General features: G+C 44.6%; 1 protein-coding gene across 1 annotated transcript in view; it reads left to right on the forward strand.

Moving 5' to 3' along the window:
- The window catches only part of DCUN1D1 (defective in cullin neddylation 1 domain containing 1), a 44,346-nt gene extending 41,313 nt beyond the window's left edge, over nucleotides 1-3,033 (forward strand). The window contains exon 7 of the mRNA XM_073578761.1: nucleotides 128-3,033. Within this exon, the coding sequence (XP_073434862.1) occupies nucleotides 128-207 (80 nt within the window). The 3' untranslated portion in view covers nucleotides 208-3,033. The remainder of the gene's footprint in view (nucleotides 1-127) is intronic.
- The last annotated feature ends 24,202 nt before the right edge of the window (nucleotides 3,034-27,235 follow it).

A 27,235-nucleotide genomic window follows, 5' to 3' on the forward strand; every position in this document is an offset into this window, starting at 1 on the left:
CATATAAGCATGATCTTACTGACCGATTCCCAGTGAATATCTGCAGCCTATGTGTTTTTTTTCTATTTAAACAGTATTTTTTTTCTTCTATTTGATGTCCTTAATTTGGTGTTTCTCCATTTTGCAGGAGCATGGCCAGTTCTCATTGATGACTTTGTGGAGTTTGCACGTCCTCAAATCGCAGGGACAAAAAGTACAACAGTGTAGCACTAAGGAACCTTGTAGAATGTACATAGTCTGTACAAAGGAACACAACAGAAAATTGCACAGTCAAATTCTTCTGACTGGACTAAAGTGAAGATCGGCCCTTTCAGAAGTTTCAAAGGGTTGAAACAGACTTTTGGAGACATCAAAGACCATATCTTATTTCTTTTTTCTGGTGGTGGTTTGGGCCTCTCTACTTGTCCCGGAGCGAGATTTCCACTTCATGTTTCCCTTTTGTGGATGTCATCACATATCTGTGGAATATCCTAGTCTGCTAACTCATAACATTTTAGATGAATTCTGTGGTTTTCACATTCACATAAAGCACAATGGCGCCTTCATCTGCTAACTTTCATCATGGCCTTGGTGAAACCTTTGGTAGTTTCACAGCCTGTGTAGGTAGCACCCTATCCAATCCAGGGCTGTTCATCTATAAAGGGTCGAAGCAAAGTGCTGTTCATCATGGTCAGTTGTGGATTTCAGCAACACAAAGGTAAACTGCTTGTAAATACCAAAGCGTTGGCTGAAGTGGAGAGAACCTTGGAATCAGTAATCATACATTAACTCTCTGCCCTTCATCCCATATATGTTGGTAAATTGGTAACATCATGTTAGATTTTGGATCATTTACTGAAGATAATCTGTTTTTTAAGAAAGGAAAAGCTGCACTTATTTCTTACTTTAGGTAAAGAGGATGTCAAGGTTTGTATTAGAGGTTGTGGTTGGCGTCACTTCAATCATGTTGGTATTTAAGGAGAACGTCCACATTAGTTCATTTTTATTTGGGGAAGGATGATGTTGGTTGTCAGAGCACCCGTCCGTACAGTCTGTCCTTTGTATTATCACACACTTCTATGCCGCTGTTTGTACATCTGTCTATATGCCTGCACTTGGATTTTTACAGAAGAAGGTGAATAAATAAACACAGTATCTCATTAAAACATGCAGTACATATCTGCGGAAAAGAGAGGTGGACATTTCCGATAATAACGAAAACTAGTTCAATTGGGGTGACGCGCTCTGTAATGGCTCATTTGACATGAATTATTTCAAGAAATGAGACTGCCCCGCTCCACAATGCCAAGCTCAGTATCTGTTTTCTTTGCTCCTAAAACCTGGAGGTATCCATGAAATATTTAACTGTCTTTTTGTGTCCCATTAATTACCACTTTTCTCAGCTCTTTTAGCTTTTTCTTCTTTCGTCTTTCTTGACGGCTAGCTTACATCAGGTTATTGTTGGCTTTTAATTTCTAAAATGTAAAGGTATAAAGCATGGAGTAAGAACTTTAATATCCAGATGTTCAAGGCAGAAGAAAACCTCAAGCCTGTGTCATCATAAAATGGAAAAAGCAGCTGCGACATTTTGGCTGTCATCGTCTTTTTATTAAGCAAAATGAGGAGAATACAGTAAGTGTTTCTCATCATTTTGAATGTTAGTGTTTTCAGCCTAAGGCTGGAGTCACACTGCCGTATTTCTCCTGCGATAATCGCATCGCACTGCACGGACTGGCCGCCACCTCTCCTGACCTGAGCATGACAGCATGATGGATTACTATGCAGCTGTCAAGCTCAGGTCAGGAGAGGTGCCGGCCAGGGCAAGCTTTACGATGCGATTCTTGCACGAGAATTATGGCAGTGTGACTCCAGCCTAAATGTCACCATTGCTTTTTCAGCTTCATGATAATATAATTGTGACTTTTTTTCTTATTTATTTAGCATTTTGACTATTTTGTGGAAGGTTGCACTAAGAACTAAACCAGTAGGTCATGTAATCCTCCACTATTTGCAGGCGCTAGGACTCTGTGATTTTAAAGAACACTACACTTGGGGTCTGATTTTTTTCAAAGCTTTTACACCCGAATTCTGTTAACAAGCTTTGAAAGGTCACAAAATTTTGGCGCAATTTGCGGCTGCGCTAAGTTTTTGTGACTTTAGGCGTTCTCATACCGTTCTTCCCCAGCTTCAACAAAGTGGGCAGGACTAGGGAGTGCGTGACGAGTGGTGGTGTTTGCTACGCCACAAGTCTTACTCCAGCAGGAACTAGAGTAAGATTGTGACGAGGAGCACGTCACTTCGTGCCTCACCTGATTAAGAGGCGCGCACACCTCAAACTCAAGACCATTGTGAAGATTGCTGGTCTTGATGATTTGGGGCCATAATTTCTAGTTTAGTCTTTCTCCAGTGATCAGTAATGTAGCTTCAGAAAATATAGCCTGATCTAATTATTTTATGACCTAGCTTGTCTTCATGGCCACCTCTCATGCATGTAGGCACACAGATTCCATGTTGGTCCACGTTCTCCAGTCCTAGCCACTTCTTGTGACCCTGTACAACACTTTCTTACAAAGGTGTGCACAGCATCCAGTGTAACGTGAACAATATTTGTTTTTTATTCTGTTGGATTCTGTATGAAAAGAGTTAAACTTCTGTATGGCAAAATATACTAAAGCCATATCTACAGAATGACTTTGTACAACTCGGAGCTTGTATAGTTTTGATACAGCCATGTGCTTGTGGTCTTTGTATAAATGAATTGTTATTGATTAGTAATGAACTTCAGCAAACGTCAACAGCCAGTCATGGCTACAAGTCTAAATCTAATTCTTTGTAAGCATTAATTGGACATTGTAATATTCCACTATTGCAGTAAGGTCAGTGTTTTGCTCTGTTCTGGGGGGTACCATGAATGCATTGACAAATTTCTATGCCTTACAATTCTTGTCATGTGGTCTCAGGCTGTGTTCACATTTGTGTCCATTTGTCAGGTTTCCGTTTTTCTGGATGGAAAAATCAGCATTGCAATTAAAAACGAAAGCCATGATACCAGAATTAATAGGTCCAAAGTTTTGTTTTCTTTATGATAAGTAATACGAAGCAATGAGAAAAATGAAACTGCCAAGTGTAAAGAGAAAATGAATGGCACTAAGGCAATGAAGCGGCAAATCCAGACACCTGTAGGTAGGGATTATATGCAGCTGATGACTATCTGTCTTTTAGCTCTGGGTATATGGTGCTCAGCATTAGAAAAATACATCTTGTGAAAATCAAAAAGAAAAGGAGTGCGGCACTCACCCGTTAGCTGTAAAACAAAGTCCTTTATTCAACCTTCATCGATTGCAGATAAGGTTCAAGGGACAAGCAGGTAAAGGAGGCGCCTGGACCTGTGGAAGCACCGAGTGCGCGAAACAGCCGTCGTCCGTTCTTTCCCCACATGCCTCCTTTACCTGCTTGTCCCTTGAACCTTATCTGCAATCGATGAAGGTTGAACAAAGGACTTTGTTTTACAGCTAACGAGTGAGTGCCGCACTCCTTTTCTTTTTGATTTTTGGAAAAATGAAACTTAATTTTGTAAAAGCTGCTTGGACTCAGATAGTGTTTGAGCCCTACTCTTTCACCCTTTACATGGAGAAAGCCTGCCTTTTCCCTCTCCTCCTGCCTTCTGTGAGTCCTGCTCTTCCTGCCTCCTTACAGAGAGAGCCTGTGAGTCCTGCTCTTCCTTCCTCCTTACAGAGCGAGCCTGTGAGTCCTGCTCTTCCTGCCTCCTTACAGAGAGAGCCTGAGAGTCCTGCTCTTCCTGCCTCCTTACAGAGCGAGCCTGAGAGTCCTGCTCTTCCTGCCTCCTTACAGAGAGAGCCTGTGAGTCCTGCTCTTCCTGCCTCCTTACAGAGCGAGCCTGTGAGTCCTGCTCTTCCTGCCTCCTTACAGAGAGAGCCTGTGAGTCCTGCTTCCCTCTCTAAGTGATTGAGACATACTCATACTAGAAAAGCTATCACATTGTTTATGGACAAGCAAAACAGGACTTTGGCTTTTTCTATGAATCCTTTCACTATTTACATAATTTTACATGAACATTCTTAATGAAATAGTAGAAAACCTTTACAACCCCAAGCTAATTACCTTCCCTCTACTAATTTGCTGCCCTTTAGTATGTGATCAGACCTGAAAATGGGGCTGCAAACTGTTGTTGAAAACCATAAAATCATTGTGTGCAGCCACACGTCTCATCTCTGAAACCATGCATGTTAAAATTTAATAATTTTCAATAATGAAGAAGCCTGGTTAAAAAAAAAAAAATGGGCATGTGTATTTTAGACAACAATCATTTTAATTTGCGGTAATATTGTGCTCTAGGCAAATATTCTTGAAGTAAAAAAGTCAATGAAAACTAATTATGTTCATAGTGTTAATGGAAAATGCCTACACCCATGTGTTAATCATTCTGTTTAATCATACATGTTTCAGGTGATGAATAGGCTGTATGTGAGAGATTACACTATTTCTGACAGTACATGTACAAGCTGTAACCTGTAAATGTATTTTTCTTCAGTTTTTTTTGCTGTAAGCCCTCTTAATGGTCAGTTGTCCCGCAGCTAGTAGGTGGTGACCGTTTTCTCCCATGCATCTATAAATTGTTGCCAAAATTAGACTGGATCCCAGGGTACAGTTTACTTTCTCATCTCTCATCTTATTTTAATATTAGGAGAATGAACACGTTTAACGTGCTGAGAACGTGGTTTTGTGAAGTTATATAATTAATACATTACTATATAATGTCACTCTTGATAGTACAGCACAGTTCTATTCTTAAAATGGCAGTTAAGAGGTTTTCCACTTTCAGAAACAGAATAGGTGCAGTCCAGCGCCGGCTCCTTGAAGTGCACGGGTGCTTGTTTTCGCTGCAGCATTGACGTCACGGCATCAGTGTGCTTGACCGCTGTAACTAAGCACTAAGCTCAGCAGCTGTACCGAGGTAGGCTCAGTGATTGGCTGCAGTGGTGATGCACTCTGTCGACATAATGTAAAGCTGCAGCAAAAACAGATCGGAGCAATCACTGGGCCCCGAGGGAACACCTGCTCTGTTTACTTTCCCGAATATGGAAAGCCACTTTATTAAGGGACCCTGTGACCAGATTGGTTCACCAACCTCCTCCAGGTGACAACAGTACACACAGGAAAGGGATTTTTTTTGTAATTGGAGGAAGCCATGGATTGGTCTGGTCATCTGTTCCTCCAACTGTAACTTCAAGAATAGTGAGGTCTGTGATAAAAGCTGCAGAAAAAAGAGGACTGCACTTGACAAGAGAGATTCGAGCTGAATCTGTGATACTTTTTTTTTTTTTATTAATAATTGCCACAAAATCAGATCGCCTATACATTTGTTAAAGATGGTGGAAAACCGCTTATGCATGACATTGCTATAGTTAAAACTAATAATATTGGCAAGATTCACCGCCTCCTTTCCAGCTCTGCTGCTGCTCCGGCCCCTTCTGGACATACTGCAGCAGATTTGAGTGCTGTAGTCGTGACATCATGACTGCAGCCTGCAACAACTGCGGAGCAGCAGTGCAGAGGCATCACCAAGGGACCATGAGTAAAGCTACTTACAATTAGCTGATGGGGAGCTTTTTTTTTTTTTTAAAAGCCCCTTTAATACTCAGTACTTTGGGAGAAGGGTCTGATGCTCAATCCAGGATGATACTAAATTTTCACCAGTCTCTGGGAGTTTATACTCATTCTCTCTGTTTAAAGACTATAAACACACATATAGGCAAACATATGAGTAAATGCAAAAGAAAATGGTAAAATGTATTGTTCCATTATACTCTTCCTTCCTCTTGGATCTACTCCTGGCTGTGGTTAAGAAAAAAAATCAACGAAAACTGCATAAAAAAATCTCAATCCAGCCTTTAAGGGGTATTCCAATCTACTATGTAATATTAATAATAATAGCAAATACCACTAATTAGAAATGTAGTATAGTTCTTCAGATTTGCTATGTAGTTTTACTTATGTAAGGCATTGCTTTAGCTTAGGGATCCATGGTTATGACCACTCATATTGTTACTGTGTTAAGACAGCTCTTAGTGGTCATAACCATGGATCCTAAGCTACTGCAATGCCCTACATGAGGTACGCAACATAGTGAATCTGAAGAACGATGCAAAATTTCTAATTGGAGGTATTTGCTAATATTAAAAGGGTCCACTACTGGGACAATCCCTTCATCTGCATGTTTGACGACAAAATAAAAACACTCATACTCTTCTCCCGTGTTGGTGCAATTCTCACTGTGTTGCAACTCGCTCTCCTGGGACTCCTGTGCAGATGTTGTGACACGTGACCCCGGCATCCAGTTAGCGCTGACGTCACTGTCCCCACCTTTGTACGGATTGTACGCATTGAACATGAAGAGGGAGTCCTCGCTGCAACTGATCAGACTTCCTCTTCATGTTCAATGCGACAAAGCGGGGACAGTGACGCCAGCGCTAATTGGGCGCCGGGGACACGTGTCACAACAGCAGCACTAGTGCCCTGGTGAGAGCGAGTGCTGACACCACAGGAATGGTGCTGGCATGGAAGGTGCGTATAAGCTTTTTATTTTATCGGGGCCAAGCAAGGGGTTGTCCTGTTCGGACAACTTAATATTGCTCCTACTACATATTGGGTAGGCTCTTGGAGGAGGTGGGAATACCCCTTTAAAGCTATGAGACTGCTCTTGCCTGTAATGACGTTGGCGTAGAATTGTATTGATCAGCCAAGATAGGGCAGGAGCACTGTGCTGTATCTGGGCACTGCTGTTGTTTTGCATCTGTGTGACCCGAGTAAGGGATTTCTTTGTGGTAAAAACAAAGTAAGCATAGAAGATCGTGAAAAAATGTCAAATTAATTTCTGCAACGTAAATATCTCTGAAAGTACAATGTATTTTGACTAGAGGGCTCTCAATGAAGTAAAATATAGTTTCTGAATAGCAGCGCAGCACCTGAGCCTGTATTGAAATATGTGCACATTGTGTTCTCAGCCCACATACCACTGTTTGCAGACACCTGTGTGTACCGTAAAGGCCGACTGACCTTTGGGATATATTGTAACACATTCAAGAATAAGCCGGATGTTCACTTGTTCAGCAGTGACCTTATGGGTATGACCAGCATGTCAGACATTACAACTTTCTGCACTAACATGGGGAAGGTCAGTTTCCGACCTGTATAATGCAGTTGCATGGTGGCCATCGCAATATAGCCGTAGTTTCAGCCATTTCAGTAATCAAACCAATATAAATCTAAGTCATACCAGTACAGAATATCGCTGAGAACTGTTCTAAACACTTAAAAACTTTTAAAATAGTGTGGTAAATATACAGCTGTAATCCAGCCATAACCTTGACTCTATTAATGAAAGTTTAGTGGTGTCAGAACTTTTTATTCTTTAATCTGTTGTAAAACTCTGCAGTATTAAGAAGAAAGTGTAGAATTTCCTTTCTTGCTTTAAAGGGAATCTGTCCTTCAGTATATACTGCCTGAGAACCACCCATGCACAACAGGAATCGGAGCCTGGCATGAAGTCAGGTATGGCGCTGAATCGCTGCAGCATTTCAGAGAAAGCATAGTTTGGAGAGCCGGCTGAAGATTATAGGATGAGACCTCACTAGACTGTCCATGGACCCCTCCCCAGCTAATTGACGGGTGTCTTCCATCTGTGAACATGGGGAAAGACATAGCAATCAATTGGAGCAGGATGGAGCCGGTTAGGGGCTGCACCGACTGACTTTGCAAATACTATATTTTCTCTGACAGGCCAGGTGCACACATTGAGTATTAGGGTGAGTGCACACAGAGCGGAATCATCTGTGGATTTGCAGGTAAAGTGACCTGCGGTTTGACACCTGGACAGTGGAACAGGTGTCAAACCGCTCCGGAATCCGCAGAAAGAATTGACATGCTGCGGATTTAAAACTGCGGAAAAATCTGCAGCATGTGCACTGCGGTTTTGAAATCCCATTGATTTGCATTGTACTGTACAATGCCTGTGGATCCGCAGGACCAAATCCGCTGTGGATCCAAAGCAGAATCCGCAGCGTGTGCACACACCCTTTGGTGAGCTTTTTACCCCAGTATTTGTAAGCCAAAACCAGGAGTGGAATAATCGGAGGTAAAGTATAATAGAAACACGTCTCCACTTCTGTATTTATCACCCACTCCTGGTTTTGGCTTACACGTACTGAGGTAAAAAAAAAAAATCACCAAATACTGAATGTGTGCATGTGGCCATACACTGCAGAATTTCAGAGAAAGACCTTTTCTGTCATGAGTGTAAATGACAGTTTCCATTTTAAAACGGGTATGTTATATTACACATGGATGCATTTACAGCAATATTTCTCGTGCTTTTCCAATATGTTTATAGGAGGGCTGCGCATCGCTAAAGCGGCATCCTACGGGATCATACATGGAGAGGGGATTTAAACTACGGTAATAGATTACAAATCTGGAGCTGGATCTTGCTCCACAAAACTATACCTACCTGCTCAGCACATGCCGCTCTGTGCCACACTGCAACATGCCCTATATGACAGGTCAGGCCCTTAGGGGATAAGGATCAATCATGACATTTCTGAAGTCAATGATGCTGTTCCACTTAATTTTTATTTGACTGTAGCTATACGAGACTATGCCCTGTGAGAGGGTGGTGAGGGGTGTAAATGGAAATAATGGGTACCATGTCTATATTTCTGAAGAATAATCCTGACATCCTGTGTAATTCCTATAGAAATTGAACGCAGACTCATGATTTGTGAACAGTTAGCCATACATGATTGTGTCCCATGTGAGGGTCTCATCAGGAGCCGTTGTTGCAGATTCTGCCATATTGGAGAGATAGCATAGCACTCTTCCCATCAATACAACAGATCCAATTAGAAGTGACAGCGCTCCATTGGTTACTGGTATCTATCATGCGCTTCGTGGCTATGATAAAGGCCACAATGTAGTCATGAACAATGCAGAATGTTTGGGGGTAAATAATGCTGCAGATAGGGTGTATTTTTTTTCCTGTCAAAGCAATGGACCCTATAATAAGTCAATGGCGTCAGTAAGTGAACAGATCCAGAACAGCATTGTAGCTTCCATTAGACAAATGCCACAGCGCCCTAGTGTGTTCCACTTCATAGAATAAAAAGCTATTTAGAGAAGAACATATTGAACCACCACCTGCCATTTCCACTTGAAATACCAGATAATGCAACAGACGCTCAATCCACATTACAATTACTGTGTAATTACAATAATCCTTTATGTGAAGTGTGTAGTTGAGAAGCCATGGCTGAGATCTGAGGCTGGCAACATCCTGAAATGTAATGTATTTTAACAATGTTCTCTCTTTTCAGCAACTGTTTAGTGTTGATATGGCTTGGTTGTGTGACCTGTTACTTTTTCATAAGTTTTATAACTTACTTTAACCTCAGCTGTGCTGTTTTCTTATTGTTCCACTCATCACATCTTATTTTCCAAGCGGAACAGAAAGGTACAATGTTTTTTTTGCCAAATATGAATAAACATATAAAAAAATACAGTGAAGTCCACTGTGTGTTAATGAAGTAACCGCAGGATGAGCCCCCAGAAGGGGGTGGGAGGAAGGCGGGCATGACGCTGGCAGGGAGGAAGTGACAGGGGAAGAAAAAAGGGTAAAAGGAAGGGGGAAGGGACAAGGACAGAGAAGGAGTCAGGGACAACAAAAGGACACAGGGAGGCAGGACTTCTTTCTCTTTGACCAGGGCTCCGGCCAGCAAGCATCACCCTCCTACGCTTCCCACACTACCAGGCTTCCCCATTATCTTATCACGATGGACGTGCTCTCCAGGCTGCTGCCGGCTGCCAGCTCTCACCCTCCGGGGTGGCTGGATAGGATTTTTGAAGGTAGCCTGGGGGGTGACGGCAGGTTCAGCCAGGGCCGACGAGGGGAACAGGGGAGACCAGGCCCCCAGAAAGGCTGTCCCTGGAAATGCCTGTGAGGACGCAGCATCGCAGGGGCAGGAGCCTCGCTAGTGATCTGGGGGCTAGTAGTGGAAGGAGGCGCCACCCCAGGACAGATAGTGCCTCCATAGATCCAAGGCCCCAATTAGCTAGGGAGGGGGCCACATCACCCATGAGAAAAAAACATGCTGCGGGGCTCCAGGAGGGTGCTGCCACAGGAATGATCGTCCATCGACCGGCCGGGGCACAGAGGATGCGCGCCCATGGCAAGGACCACCAGCCCCCTTGATCCTGGACGACGACTACGAGGGGAATTCTGGGACTGCAGCGGCCAGAGGGATGACTCCCTTGTGGGCTGGCCCATGAAACGGTGATGAAATTAAGGTGCTGTTAACAAGTTTGAGAGGATGGACCGCTTAGAGGGGCAGGGGCCACCACACATTGCAGTTTGGACGAGTACCTACACTTCCCCAGGGGCCATGGGCAGCAGGGAAGGGTTAATAAGCGGGTCGAAAATTGCCTCAGTGGGGGATGACGAGAACCACCAGTTGGATGACAGGGCGCGGGGCGAGGTGTACATTTGTTTTTTGGGTCCGCTGGGTACCCACCTAAAAAGAGAGGTAAAAGAAAAAATCTGGAAGGGCGAGTTTGTGGACATTTTTTCATTGCTACCGCTGGATAGGGCGACCGCTGAAAAGGCAGGAAAGGAAGGAGGTAAAAAGGCTGATCGGCGGAGTCAATCGGTACCTCAAACTTTTTCAAACTGGTCCAGAGCCTTTCGAATCCTAGCCAGAATCATTGGGGAAAAAGCACCGGAAAACTGCTCTCAGCTATTCTGTTATATGGACTCCATTGCGGAAGCTTACGGGGCTTATGGGGGGCAGGCGTGGTTACGTTATGACGAGAAGTTTCGGCAGCATAAGGCAGTTCGCCCATCCATTAAATGAGACCAAAAGGATATTGGCCTCTGGCTTAATATTATGGCCATGAACAGCAGAAATGGGAGTTCCTTTCATGGGTGGGCCGGTAATGCCGGCCAAGCAGGATACACCTCAAGGGGTCAGATGTCAGGAAGTGGTCAGAGCCAGGTTGGTCTGCAGAGACACGGGCTGTCTTGGCAATTAAACGAAAGGCAATGTAAATTTGGCACGGGCTGCAAATTCAGGCACCTGTGCGCCTCTCGTAATACAGGGTCACACGGAGCCAACAGGTGACCAAGGAAGTACGGGGGTAGGACGGGAGGAGCTGACTATGGTCAATGGTCAAACTCCAGTCAGGTTGCACGCGATGCTCCCATACCTAAATAGATACCCTGATAGGCAAAGAGCGGAATTGTTGACCAAGGGCTTCAGAGACGGGTTTATCATCCCCTCTCCGATGTTCCAGACGCTGCGGAAATTAAAAAATCTAAGTTCGGCCTACCAACACCCCGGGGTAGTGAAAGAGAAACTAGGAAAGGAGGTGATGATGGGCCGAATGGCGGGACCTTTTAAATTCCCACCCGTCCTAGACTTGGTGGTTTCTCCCTTGTGCATTGTCCCGAAGAAGGAACCAAACAAGTACCGTCTGATCCATCATTTGTCTTACCCTCGTGGCAAGTCCGTTAATGACAGCATCTATCCGGAGCTATGTACTGTACAATACGCATCGTTCGACGAGGCGGTGATGTGGGTAAGAGAATGTGGTAAAGGGGCGTTGATGGCTAAAACTGATGTGGAATCGACCTTCCGGTTGCTCCTGGTACATCCAGATAGTCAACATCTACTCGGGTGCTATTGGGAGGGGGAGTACTTTGTAGACAGGTGCCTACCCATGGGATGCTCCTTGTCGTGCTCCCTGTTTGAGGCCTTTAGTACATTTTTGGAATGGGTAGTAAAATACATAACAGGGTGGGGCTCGTTGATCCATTACCTAGATGAGTTTTGGTGTGTAGGCCCCGCGCAATCCGAAGTGTGCAACACGAGTTGATCGCGAGGGAGTTCGGTGTGCCGCTAGCTCCAAAAAAAAACAGTAGGGCCGACGACGTGCATCTCTTTTTTGGGGATCATGATTGATACAATTCATTGGGAGTGTCGGATACCAGAAGAGAAGGTAGAGGCTCTGAAAGCGGAGATAGGCTGCAGGAGGTTCAGCATTGCTGGGGAGCTTGAGCTTTGCATGCCGGGTCATGCCCATGGGCAGAGTTTTCTCTAGGAGACTAGCAATGGCAATGGTGGGGGTGAAGTCGCCCCATCACTATGTAAGATTATCGGCAGACAATAAGGCGGACCTGGTTGTATGGCAGACATTTCTAGAGAAGTATAACGGGCGATTCTTGATGATGGAAGGGGTATGCTGTAATTCGGACATTGACCTATACACAGATGCAGCACGCAGCTATGGTTTCGGGGCATACTTCCAGGGACAATGGTACGCAGCCAGGTGGCCAGAGGATTGAGTGCAGTCTGGGTTGGTAAAGAACATTGCCCTACTGGAGATTTTTCCTATCTTAGTCGCAGCTACACTATGGGAGGAGGGTCTAAGAAACAAAAAGTGCGGTTTAAATGCGACAACATGGGAGTGGTAATGGCCGTAAACAACATCACCGCCTCCTCCCCGTCAGTTATTAGGGTTGTTGCGTCAGCTAGTGTTACAATGTTTGTCAATTAATGCTCATTTTACAGCTTCTCATGTCCCTGGCGAATGTAACTCAGTAGCTGATGCCCTTTCTCGTTTCCAGTGGGAGTGTTTTCAGGCCTTGGCCCCGGAAGCAGAAGAACAGGGCTTACCCTGCCCTCCAGGACTTTGGAGTGTGGTATCAGGGCGGCCGAGCCGCTAATCAGGTCATCCATAGCAAGTAGCACCTGGGCAGCATATCAATGGGCATGGGGATTATGGGGAGAGTGGGTGGGACAAGGAAGGGAACACCTTACGTAGGTAGAGCAGATAGGAGTGCTATTGATGGGAGTGAGACAGGCAGCGGAGGGTAAGTGGTCGACGGCCAAGCTGAATCCGTTAATGGCAGGGTTAGTTTTTGGGTTCAAATTGAGGAACAGAACAGATTTAACAAATAATTTTTTGGTGGAACAGGCCATAAAGGGTTTTCGAAGAGGAAAAGGCCAGAAGGATAGCAGGCGGCCAGTGTCTTTCTGCCTATTGGAGAACCTAGGCAATCAGAGGCAGTTGGTAGGTCACGTTTCGAGATAAGACTGTTTAGATTGCCCCAAAGAACGCCAGTGAGAAAGCCAATGAGAATAGGGGAATTTGTTTCACCAGTCAAAGCCAACACCGGGAGGCATTTTAGCGGAGGACATCATGGTTACTAAAAGGGGGTTAGAATTGTGGATTAGAAAATCGAAAACAGACCAGATGGGTAAAGGAAAGAGGGTGCTATAGGCAAAGCAGGAGAGGCTGTTATGTGTCCCGTGAAGTGTTTTAGGGAATTTATAACCACCAGGCCACGACAAGCTGGACCGTTGTGTTGTGAAGACGGGTCTTTTCTATCTAGGTACCAGTTCCTTAAGGTGTTTCAAACGTGCACTGCCTGATGAGGACTGGCGTGGACCCTGTCAATTACGCGGGCCTCTCTCTGCATTGGGGCTGCAACCAAAGCAGCGGTGGGAGGGCTCGGCCCAGAGGTAATAAGGAGGATTGGTCGATGGGAATCGCATCGGTACAGAACCTACGTGCGACCCAGTGCACATGAGCTAAGCACATACCAGGGAGAAGGGACATCTCACTAATTTCTTCTGATTCTATTACAGGACAAGTCCCAATTGTGATCTGGATACTAGGACATTCCTATGTTTTTTGGGGAGCGCGGCAGGCTGACAGAAGGACGGACGGGAGACAGTTGGGTCACGCAAAGGAAAGGACGGTGATAAGGTGGATGGGGTATAGGGGTTTGACGTGGAGGCGGGTGCTTCAGGAGTTTTGTCAGGCAGTGTACCTTTATTGAGCCTCAGATATTTTAGTATTACATGTGGGGGGTAATGACTTGGGAAGTAGATCGGGAAAGGGACTGGTTATCAATATAAAGAAGGATCTAAGGTGGTTGGGGTGGATGTGCCCAAATATGAAAGTAGTGTGGTCTGATATGGTATCCAGAAGGAATTGGAGGGGGGCCCGTTCAACTAAGAGAATTGACAAGGCCCGTATTAAAATCAACAAGGAGATATCCAAGTGGGTAGTACGGAGCGGGGGCGTGGCGATACGCCATGCGGGGTTAGATTCCATAGAAGATGACTACTGGTTGGCAGACGGGGTACACCTGAATGCAAGGGGGACGGAATTGTGGATCAGAGGGCTACAGGAAGGGATACGAAGGGCCACAGCAGTAATGGTTGGTGGGGTCAAGTTGCTCTCGGTGTGGCGTTGGTGAGCCCTCGACGCTGGTGAATGAGAAAATAGGGGATTCTGGCATTGTGAGGATCCCCCTTATTGGATGGTTATGTGTTGGTGGTCTGGTGAGAAGTGGGTGATGCCAGACGAAGTCGGGGGCACCCGGTGATGGTAGTCGGGTGCATAACAAAGATAAGTGGGTACCCGACGACGGTAGTCGGGTACAGGTTAATGGTGGAGGCAACCTCTTCCCTCGATTCATGGTGCTTCCGAGCAGGAAAAGACGCAGCTGGAAGTAAGGCTGGGAGGGAAGAGGCAATGCCAATGGTGGCTCAATCACCAGACCAGGATAGTGATAGCTTCGAGGGGGACCCACCAAGTGTCTTAATCTAATATATAAAGCTCAAAGTGTGTGTGTATGTCTGTCCGGGATAGGCATCCGCACCGTCGCAGCTACAGCCACAAAATTTGGCACAGTCACACGTCTGGACCCCGAGAGCGTCCTAAGCTATGTTGTGAGGTGAAATTTTAACCCTGCGCGTTCCAATTCACCAAACAGTTTTGCCCCTATCTACATACTGGGGGAAAAAGTGTGTGCGCGTCAAGCCCCGACCCTCATTATGATGTCATAATGCCCCTATTTGCATACAGGGGAAGCAGTGTGTGCCTATCAAGCCCCACCCCTCATTATGATGTCACAATGGTTGCCATGGCGACGCTGATGTCATCATAGGTTGCAAGCCCTGCTGCCGCTCATTATGATGTCATAATGGTTGACTATGGGATGGAGGATGTGTGATGGGTATATGGGCACTGGACTATGGGATGGAGGATATGTATGACGGGTATATGGGCACGGGACTATGGGATGGCGGATATGTATATGGGCACGGGACTATGGGATGGAGGATGTGTGATGGGTATATGGGCACTGGACTATGGGATGAAAGATATGTATGATGGGTATATGGGCATGGGACTATGAGATGAAGGATGTGTGGGTATATGGGCACTCGACTATGGGATGGCGAATATGTATGATGGGTATATGGGCACTTGACTATGGGATGGAGAATATGTTTGATGGGTATATGGGCACGGGACTATGGGATGGAGGATGTGTGATGGAGGATATGTATGACGGGTATATGGGCACGGGACTATGAGATGGTGGATATGTATGATGGGTATATGGGCACGGGACTATGGGATGGAAGATATGCATGATGGGTATATGGGCATGGGACTATGAGATGAAGGATGTGTGATGGGTATATGGGCACTCTACTATGGGATGACGAATATGTATGATGGGTATATGGGCACTTGACTATGGGATGGAGGATATGTTTGATGGGTATATGGGCACAGGACTATGGGATGGAGGATATGTATGACGGGTATATGGGCACGGGACTATGAGATGGTGGATATGTATGATGGGTATATGGGCACGGGACTATGGGATGGAAGATATGCATGATGGGTATATGGGCATGGGACTGAGATGAAGGATGTGTGATGGGTATATGGGCACTCGACTATGAGATGACGAATATGTATGATGGGTATATGGGCATGGGACTATGGGATGGAGAATATGTATGATGGGTATATGGGCATGGGACGGAGAATATGTATGATGGGTATATGGGCATGGGACTATGGGATGGAGGATGTGTGATGAGTATATTAGTACTCGACTATGGGATGGAGGATATGTATGATGGGTATATGGGCATGGGACTATGGAATGGAGAATATGTATGATGGGTATATGGGCATGGGATGGAGGATGTGTGATGGGTATATGAGTACTCGACTATGGGATGGAGATATGTATGATGGGTATATGGGCTCGGGCCTATGGGATCGTGGATATGTATGATGGGTATATGGGCACGGGACTATGGGATGGAGGATAATTATAATTTGCTATAACTAACCACAGTTAGTTACTATGCCCGGGCACCGCCGGGCTCTTCAGCTAGTTATTAATAAAAGTTGGCTACTGTGGTCATCAGTATCCATACTTGAAGGTGTTGTGTATTCTTTGTTAGAAATAGTAAGGGGGAACGCTTGGGGAGGGGGGGTTGTGAGTGGGGTGACGGTCAAGGAACTCGACCTTTGCAGAGTAATGCATTACCTGATGTTTCCAGACTTATGAATGCAAAGACTTGGAAGTGCAACATATTCAGTCTCATTTTCAACACAGGTGGAATTAGTGTTGATACTAATACAGACATAATAAATTCATACTAAAGATAATGTTTAATTGATAACAGGCAGGGCCAGGACGAGGTATTTTGGTGCCCTTATTCAGATGAAGCCAATGGTACCCCCCATGTGATGAACCCTAAGCCTCAAGAACAGGAATGAGTCGGAGAATAAAGTAAAAGGAGCCCCAACGCACCCCTTTGTGTGCATGCAACGTGTAAATGTATGTTCACACTGGACATGAAACGAGCAAACCCTAAAATAACAAAATGAGCAAATACCCCGCAGTCAATAAATAGATAGCAATAGTGCATGAAGATAAAAATGATGTTAACTAAGTAACCTATGTTATCAAAAGAACGCAAAAGTCAGGGTCTTTGTCCTGATTGGCCCTTGTTCACATTTACGTCATTTGACATATGGTAATGTTTCAATACTAGAGGTAAGGACGGTCCCGAACAGGGTCGTCTTGATGTAGTGGGATGGCTTTTACGTTTTTTTTTTTTAATCAAAATTGTTACACCAAGGAGTAAAAGAGTAGCGATGTTTTGCACTTTTGACTTTCAGTCTCCACACCTCACCATCCACTACTACTTCGAACGTCACACTACCATGCTTTCATAGACAATCTTCTTGGTTATCTCATTCATAAATTTGACTTGCAACTATTTAGCATATGATTAGTTATGCAGATTGTTATATTACGGTTTTGCTCGTGTTGGAAAAATCTTTTTCTTCCTGTATACTACAAATTACAAACTGTTCTCGTAATCACTCAGTGTGTTATTAGGTTGATTCTCCAGCGAAAGGTCACTGGATTGAATCGAGGATCAACTATGAAGTAGAATTCCCAAGAAAAGAGAAACTGCATCATGGAGAGTGGTCTCTTGGCTTCAGCCCCCTATACAGTATGTCCACCACGGTCAGCCTCACTTATGTCCCTAAACTAATATAAGATACATAAAAGAAATCTTATACTCGCCTAATCCAGGCTACCGTCCAGCGCAGCCTCCGACAACTCTTCTATGAAGTACAGCACTGGGCGCTGGAAGGCACGATGACGTCCCTGCACTGTGCCACCCAATTTCCCCTGCATGCACCATCTCCAACAGTGTGCAGGCCTGCGTTCTGCTGAAGTTCCTGAAAGATTGGCATGCACTCGTCAAAGTGTCGAGGTGCAGGTGCAATTGGGCCTGAGACCCCAAGACCAAGGCTAGAGAGATTCACCGCACATTCTGTTTTTTGGTGATACAAGTTTCTTTATTTCGTGCGAACAAACAAAATTGTGACTTTTTAATGACGTTTTGACCCCTCTCCTGCACCTTGCAAACATAGGTGCAGGGGCGCCAAGGTAACCATGATAACAACAAAGTAACTGGAACTCTTCCCCATCAAATATATCCCTTTCTTTTCAAGTACCAATCGACATTGTGATAAAGACCTCAGTGGGGTCGAAACGTCCTTTGTCGCATACTTCAAAGTCACAATTAATTTTGTTTGTTCACACGAAATAAAGAAAATTGTGTCACCAGATAAGAGTGTGCAGTGAATGTCTCTAGCCCTGCTGAAGTTCCTGGCAGACCAGGGGGCTGATTACAGCTCTTCTGCTCCCGTCCGGGGCAGTGGTAACAGCAATTTTATTAGCATCTGATGCAAATGCAATTAATTACAGGGAGGAAGTTACGGTTGGGGTGCAGGAAGGAGGGGTGAGCGGAGTCAGTGACTGACACTGCTCCCGTGTGCCTATGCCCTGGTCCTCAGTGTGCTGATTGCCCACAGCCAGACGAAGGTGCCGCATGGTTGCAGGCATTCAGCAATGTCATTTTTCTTACACAATTGCACCCCCCCTTGGGGAGGCAAGAGGTGGCACCGTACAACCCTACAGTCATAAATGGATGCACATCACTGCTATATGGTGGAAAAGTAGAAACTAATCCAAAACTGAGCAAGAATAAACTCTGTAATCATTTGTACTATGATTGATTTTAAGCACTCCACATGGTTATATATGTATAGCTTAGATGTGGGCCTTTGTGGCTGCAATCAGTTTGGTACTGGCTAAGCCAAGGAGCAGTACATAGCCACATTAATGTTGTAATCACAAAAGCACAAATGCATGGTTAAAGCCAGTAGAAAGAGTATGGGGCTGATTCTTTAACGTATTAATGGTATAACACTTTGGAAACTAGCAACATCATTGAACAAGGTGGTTGCTCAAAAATTGAGAATTTTGGCGTTTTTACATCAGTCCCGGCCAGCTCTGCTAAATTAGGTAGAGCAGTGGCAGGTAACGCCAACCTGCCAATTTAATCATTAGTTGTGGCATAACTTACGCCATACGTGTTGTTACAGTCCTTAACTAGAGAAGCATTTTTGGTGAGCTGCTCCTCACTGCTCACCCCTCCAGTCTAGGGCAATACGTCACACAGCAGTGTAACAGCCAGTCTGAGAATAGGGGGCATGCTGAGGTGTTGTCAGCCAACCCCTTGATGTCTCCTTCATTGCAGCACGAGATCAGGGGGCACGGCCTGCTCCCCGGCTTTTAGTATTCTAGTAGTAGCCAGCCCTCTGATAATGTCTCCTTCACTGCAGGGCCACTAACAGGAATCCGGGCCAAGCCCCCTCATCTACTACTGCAGACAATGAACATTATCAGCGGGGTGGCGTGACAGGAGCTGCTCTTCACTGCTCAAGCTCAACCAGTCTCCTGATAATAGCTCCCTGTATCCCGGCATCCACCAGGTAAATTGACCACCTTTGATTGTTATGGGTGGATTGCATTATGGGATATTAGGACAGGTATACCTACCAGCGGTGTTCACCTTGCATTTATTTGGGGATAGCCACTGTGTGGAATGCTATAGTGAAGTAATTGTTTCCCCTTTTCTCTATATGGTGTAAGCAGGCTGTGTAGGAGGTATTGTCCACTATGGCTAGTCATATACTGAGTTGATAGGCTATATAGGTGGTTATTATTACGCCACACCTTATTTTCTAATAACCTTGGCCACAGTAGACTAGCAGTGGCAGCGTTTAAGCTATATACCATCCTGATATTAATTGATTATTACAAGGGTGATAACCACTTCCGGATTCAGAGCGTCGTATGAGAGTTCATGAGTGACAGGTATCTGTATTTTCCTATCTGCTCAATGTTTGGCAATATGATTTTAATATGGTTGTTCTAAAAAAAATTTTTTACTTTTTTGATATAAACTTATTGCCTTTTGATCATTTTTTCTATTGTGACTTCAATGATAGGCTGTAGTAATCCAGCCAGATACATGGTTATTTAACCATGTGTGGTTGTCAGACTATTTGGTGTTTTTTCCTGATAATAGCTGCAGAGAACAGGGGGTGTGGCCACGCCCCTCTTCTCAGACTGGCTGTTACAGCAGGGAGCTTCACACTGCTGTGTGACCTAATATTCCAGATGGGAGAGATTAGCAGTGAGGTGCAGCTCCTGTCACACTGAATTACAAGTGAGTCACCAAGAGAAAATGGAGTAAGCCATAAATCACCAAGCAACAATATAAAAGACCAAATTTATTAACTGCTTGCAATTTGTTACCATTTTTTCAGTTAGCCATTAAAAGGTATCAACCACTGAGGACTCCCAATTCTAAATATTCTTCAAATTTATTAAGTGATCTGACATATACATTACATACTTAAATATAAACCATGCAAAATATCAAAATATGCAGAGACATGGAATCAAGCAAAGAGAGGATAAGGGTCCAAAAGGACACAGGATAGCATATAGAAAAGTAACCAAACTTGCAACAGCAATAGGGGGAGGTCAAGACAATCAGGTCAATGCTTAGCCCCTAATACTTAACTGGTAAACCATGCACAGTAAAATCATTAGCTGGTGCAGTCTGAGTTGCTTACCCATAATGTTTCTGGACCACTGAAACCCTCTTTGTGGTCCCTGACATGCGTTTTGCGTACCTGCCTTCTCAAAGGTGTAGTGGCAATTGTTCTGTCTCTGTTTACATGTATACCAGCCAGATGATGCCAATTATTACAGCTCATGCGTCTTGGACCCCACGCACTTATCAGGCCACTTCTCCAGCTGCCGTCATCACATAGTGCGCATGGAAGTGAACTTACACCCAATGACGTCATTGGGCATGCACATGATGCTTACCAGATAGCTTCTGGAGTATTGGCGGGGAACCACAGAGCGCATGCGAACACAGTTGGCAGCCATCTTGAGAAAGGCCTCAGAAGTGGCCATGTTGGAGGAGATTATAAAGATACATATAAAGTAGCTCTAAAGAAGGATGACACTACATGGAAACCAAGCGGTAGAAAAAAAATTGCAGTTACATTGGTGTTAGTGAATATGATAATTGAAATAGATAGAGGTGCAGTTCCCAGAATTGGCAGCCAATATATAGAAGACCAAGGGAGTGGCCATCTTAAAAAAGATTGTGAAGAAACATGTGGAATAGCAGTGCAAGAAGTGACACTACACATAGATCCATCAGTATAAAGAGATGGCAGCTACACCAATATTATTAAGGGCAGTAATAAAATAAAGTGCCAGAAAGAGGCCATGAACATCAAATGACAATGGCAGTATAAAATGTCAAGTGAGTTTAATGGAGTGCAAAGTATGAATGGTGAAAAACCAAAGGTATATACTAGTTGAGAGTGAGATGAACATCAGTGAGGCATAAATATTAAAGTCATCAGCTCATTCATCAATCACTATTATTCGTGATGGATTCCATATTGTGGTGCAAAAAAAAATACAAATCTAACAAATGTACATAGGTATTGATAGCCAATCATAGATGTCAGGCCAGAAAGTGTCCAATCCAATGGGAGAAGTAACAGAAAATTGGTCCAAAAAGATGTTGGTCCTGTTAGATCTTGATCCCATTTGGCCATAACTGTCATCCATTGTTATAGCGCTAACAGGGATGGGAAGGGTTTTCATCAAGGATGTATAAGGGGTCCAAAAAAGTCATCAGAACACATCAGAAGATAACCCTCAGAGAACTAAAAAAAAAAAAAGGGGCAACAGACAAGACAAAAGTAAAAAATCAGAATTGGAGAAAAACCAACACTAAAAAGGAACAGATTCCAACTTGTAGGGAAGCCAAGTAGATCGGATTGTGCCCAAGCAAGGCCAAGTCACAGAAACGGGACGAAGCTTAATTTTTCATTAAGACCTCTTGGAGACATGGTATCAAGGGTGACAATCCATCTACATTCAAGTTGAGCAAGGATTTGCAGCATGTTGCCATCCCTGATGCAGCCATAGTTTCTATCAATACCCTTAATTTTAAGACCACGTGGATCGGATCCATGAAAGGCCTTGAAGTTTCTCGGTAAGGTTTTAAGTGTTAACAAATCAGACACTTCTTTGGCTGCTATATTTTGACGTACATGTTCTAGTCTTTAACTCTTTAGATGTAAGACCAATATAAATCAGGGACATGTGGCATAGTATATCACGTGTGGTATTACACGAGTTGAAATCATGAATCTTGTATTCACTGCTTCCGTTGGATGATGAAAATGTTACACCTAAGGATATTAGGGCACGCAAGGAAGACACCACAAGGAAAACAGCCTTATTTTGGGCCACCAGTATTGAAAGGTGGCTTGTGTTTTGCCACATACTGGTTTCTTACAAGGTGGTCCCTCAGGTTTCTGCTTATCCATGGCATTATGTGGAGATGCAGATGATAGAGGAGTATCCAGCACATTATCAGTTTTCAATATTGGCCAGTGTTTATTTAGAATCTCACAGATCCGATCCAAGTGGCAATTAGAGGGAGTGATAAAGTTGACATCAAGGTTTCTTTGTTGCATATTTATTTATTTTAACTGTGCCAACAAATCATCCCTTTTCATTGACCTGGCCCATATATAGCCACCTTTGATGCATCTGACACTGCATCTCCTAGCCCTGAAACTCTCGGTAAGATTGGAAGATTGTCTCTCGAACCAAGTCTCAGTAGAGCAGACCCATTTGTTCCTCAGAAACTAACCAACTGGGATGGCCTTGATCGTCGGACAGATGTGTGCCGAGGAGGCGTGCAACAGTGAGTTAACAGGTGTTTCTTTTCAGTACAGATCAGTTTCTATGGACCCATCCTTCCTGACACACAAACTAATATCCAGAAAATCAATTAGACTTCAATGTCACTTATATATAAACTTAAGATTAAAGGGGTTGCTGTTAAGATCCCGCATAAATCTAAACAGCTTGGTTTCGCTACCCTGCCAAATCATCAGGACATCTATGACTGGGTCTGAGTCGTGTGCTCCGTCACCATGAAAAAGCTGCCTCTCCCAAAAGCCAAGAAACAGATTTGATTATGACAGAGCACACGCCGCACCCATGGTAGTCACCTCTTGCAAGAATCTATCCTTAAACACAAAAAAGTTGTGTGTAAGGATGAACAAGTAGATCCAAAATGAAGTCCAAGAAGTGGCCATCCTAGTTGGTCGTCTCCAGAAAAAAAAAGGGGTCGTCCTGAAACCGCCAGCATGTCCAATCTATGTGTACAATGACTCAATGTCGATCGTGACAAGTATCATGTTGGTTACAAGATAAATGCCATCGATCTTAGTGAACATATCAGTCGTGTCTAGTCTATGACATAGGAGGGGAGCGTCTCGACCAAAGGTTTGAGATAATGGTCGACTGTTGCACAAGCCTAGCATGCCAGAGACATTGGGACGACCTGGGGGATTAACAGTGTCCATGTGCATCTTTGCTAAAAGGTAGAACAAGGCAAATTTTGGAAACTTGTGCAACAATCCGATCATTATCTTTTTTGGCGTAATTGACTTGTGGGCACCATATAAAATTCTGCAGCAGTAAATATTTGAATGTAGTTTTGGGAGAGTATCGGGTATGTGTCTTTATTTCTACTCCTTGTGTTTCCTTCCTCTACTAATGTACCTATACCAGACATTGCCATTTCCGTGTGTGGTTCCACTATTACTCCCCAGCAACATGCCCGCTGTCTTGGGGTCATACTTGACTCCGAGCTTTCCTTTGCCCCCCACATTCAATCACTGGCTCGCTCTTGTCATCTGCACCTCAAAAACCTTTCTAGAATTCAACCTTTTCTTACTTTTGACTCCGCAAAAACTCTTACTGTCCCTCTTATTCATTCTCGTCTCGACTATTGTAACTCTCTTCTAATCGGTCTCCCTCTTACCAAACTCTCCCCTCTCCAATCCATCTTGAATGCTGCAGCCAGGATCATATTCCTCACCAATCGTTACACCGATGCCTCTACCTTGTGCCAGTCATTACACTGGCTACCCATCCACTCCAGAATTCAGTATAAACTTATTAACCCTCACCCACAAAGCCCTCCATGGCTCAGCACCACCCTACATCTCCTCTCTTGTTTCAATATACCACCCTACCACCCGCGCCCTCCATTCTGCTGATGACATGAGGTTAACATCCTCAATAATCAGAACCTCCCACTCCCGTCTCCAAGACTTTACACGTGCTGCATCAATTCTTTGGAATGCACTTCCCAGGTCAATACGATTAGTCCCCAATCCCCACAATTTTACGCGTGCCCTTAAAACGCATTTATTCAGACTGGCCTACCGCCTCAACACATTAACCTAATCTATTCCTGGGTGGCACAGTCAAAAGTTTTACCATAACCAGGTTCCCCGCATCATGTTCCCACATGCTTTATGCATCCATTAGCCCTCTGTGTCTGTACTGTTACACACTTAACATTATGGCTGGTCCAAACAATCAGGGCAATTGTTAGCACCCACCTTTCGTGTCTACCTCTTTCCTCATAGACTGTAAGTTTGCGAGCAGGGCACTCATTCCTCTTGGTATGTTATAATCTATGTGATTATTGTTATGCTGTAATGTCTATTGTCTGTACAAATCCCCTCTGAAATGTAAAGTGCTGCAGAATATGTCAGCGCTATAGAAATAAAATTTATTATTAAGTTGACTAAAGGCGTCCCTTTCATATTTCTCGAATTGCCAGATCACATGATTCCCTCCCTTGACTGCTGGTTTAATAACCACATCATCCAAGGACTGTAACTCCCTCAAAGTTTTTCTTTGTGAGATTGTCGTTACGGATACCACTAGGCATAAATCTTTAAATCTACACTTTGATCTTTATTTTAGTACTGTCTGTGAAGATCTGAGGTTGTGGGTTGTAATAATCACCTAGTCGGGTTAACTATGCAACTATTTGCTATTCCATACATCCATGGTTGTGCAACAAATCAATGAAGATGGCCAAAAAACAATGTCCCCAATCCACAAGATCCCTTCTCTGGGGCCGATAGTCCCATTGCCCCCGTACCAGGTGATATTCACCGTCTCCCAACTATTGGTTGGCCAACAGATTTCGTATCTCTCACCAGTATAGTCTGTAGTCAAAGTCCAGGCTCTTCCAGATGAAAAATAACATAACTGATTTCCATGTATCCAAATCCCTCAATCGTAGCAGGTGGATCCAGCCCAAAAGGTAACCGATCTCCAAAACTACATAGACCATCCATCCATGGCTCCAAGATGACAGCCTAGAAGATCCTCTCCCCTCCACGTCACTCCATTTCCTCGTCAGTCTTCAATGCCCAAAGCCTCCCCCTGTAATTGAACCTGGCTCTCAGAGAAACACTCCCCTCCCAAAGCTAACTGTGCACTGGTGGGGGTGTCTCACTCAGGCTGAGCCCCATCACCCGAGTTTGCATGTGAGACCCCCTGTAGTGATGGATCTCCTGGGTCTAGTATCCCCATCCACACAATGGGTCTATAGTTGCTGGGTGTACAATAGCTTGAGACCTTGAGATACATATGAGATTAATAGAAGGATTGCATTACATTTACCTATAGCAATCTACTGTCTGGCCTTAAGCCCCCGTCACACACAGTGATCTCACTAGCGAGATCGATGCTGAGTCACAAGCTTTGTGACGCAACAGCGATCTCACCAGTGAGATCGCTGTGTGTGACACCAGCGACCGGCCCCCCTGCCGGGTATCGCTGATCGTCCTGGAATGGCCAGGACATTTATTTTTTGATCGCTGGTCTCCCGCTGGCCAGCACGCATCGCTGCGTGTGACAGGCGGGAGACCAGCGATCAGGAGCTGGTAACTAAGGTACACATCGGGTTTCTAAGCGGTGCGCAGTGCTTAGAAACCCAATGTGTACCTTAGTTACCAGCGCGCTGGTACAAGGAGCTGGTAACCAAGGTACACATCGGGTTTCTAAGTGCCGCGCACCGCTTAGAAATCCGATGTGTACCTTGGTTACCAGCTCCCTGCACCAGCGTGCTGGTAACTAAGGTACACAGTGGGTAACTAAGCGACGTGCGTCGCTTGTTACCCCTGTGTTGCTGGTGCTGATCACTGGTGAAGCTGCCCGTTTGGCAGCTCACCAGCGATCATGTAGCGACACACCAGCGATCCTGATAAGGTCATATCGTTGTCGGGATCGCTGGTGCGTCGCTATGTGTGATGGGGCCCTTAGGTATACATAAGATCCAGCCTGCACATCTTCCTCTGCTTGCAGTCACTGAATGGAAACATTGATTCCTGAGGATGAACTGACAAGCAAGCAAGTCACTAATAAAACACAGCAAATATCTAATAAAATACAATATCAATGCAAATGGTGCTCCAAAGTCTGCATGCCATACAGCCGTGGACTCCACTCTACGGGCATTCGTCCTATAGTCTTTAGTAAGTGGCCAGTTCTTCTCACTGTCCTTAATAGTATTGGTGTAGCTATGATCTCTCTATACTGATGGACCTATGAGTAGTGTCACTTCTTGCGCTGCTATTCCACATGTATATTGGCTGCTGATTCTGGAAACTGCAACTCTATCTGATTTTCTGTCTGCACCGCACTTGATTCTATTCCAATTGCCATATTCACTAATACCAGTGTAACTGCAATTTCTTCCTACTGCTTGGTTTCTGTGTAGTGTATTCCCTCTATAGAGCTACTTTATTTACAGTACCTTTATAATTTCCTCCAACATGGCCGCTTCTGTGGTCTTTCTCAAGATGGCTGCAGACTGTGCGCATGCGCTCTGCAGTTCTCCGCCACGTCACTCCCCTGGCGGCTATCTAGTAAACATCGTGCGCATGCCCAATGACGTCATTGGGTGTAAGTTCACTCACACGCGTGCGATGTGATGACGGCAGCTGGGAACGTGGCCTGATAAGTGGGTGGGGTCCAAGACGCATGAGCCATAATAATAGGCATCATCTGGCTGGTACACATGTAAACATCAGAGACATGACTTTTGGCATCACCGCTTTGTGAAAGCAGATACGCGAAACGCGCGTCAGGGGCCGCAAGGAAGGATTCAGTGGTTCGAACACATTATGGGTAAGCAATTGCTAGACTGCACCAGCTCATGAATTTAATGTACATGGTTTACCAGTTAAGTATAAGGGGCTAAGCACTTACCGGATTGTTTTGACCTCCACTATTGCTGTTGCAAGTTTGGTGACTTTTCTATATGCTATCCTATGTCCTATTGGACCCTTATCTTCTCATTGTTTGTTTCCATGTCTCCTCCGCATATTTTGATATTTTGCATGGTTTATCCTCTCTTTGCTTGTTTCCATGTCTCCTCCGCCTATTTTGATATTTTGCAAGGTTTATATTTAAGTAGGTAATTTATAATAATAAATTTGGTCTTTTATATTATTGCTTGGTGGTTTATGGCTTACTCCATTTTTCTTGGTGAGTCAATGCTTATGG

The sequence above is a fragment of the Dendrobates tinctorius genome, unplaced genomic scaffold (genome assembly GCF_039654945.1).
Source record: "Dendrobates tinctorius isolate UK_male_01 unplaced genomic scaffold, ASM3965494v1 ptg000060l, whole genome shotgun sequence".
NCBI classification, from domain to species: Eukaryota; Metazoa; Chordata; class Amphibia; order Anura; family Dendrobatidae; genus Dendrobates; species Dendrobates tinctorius.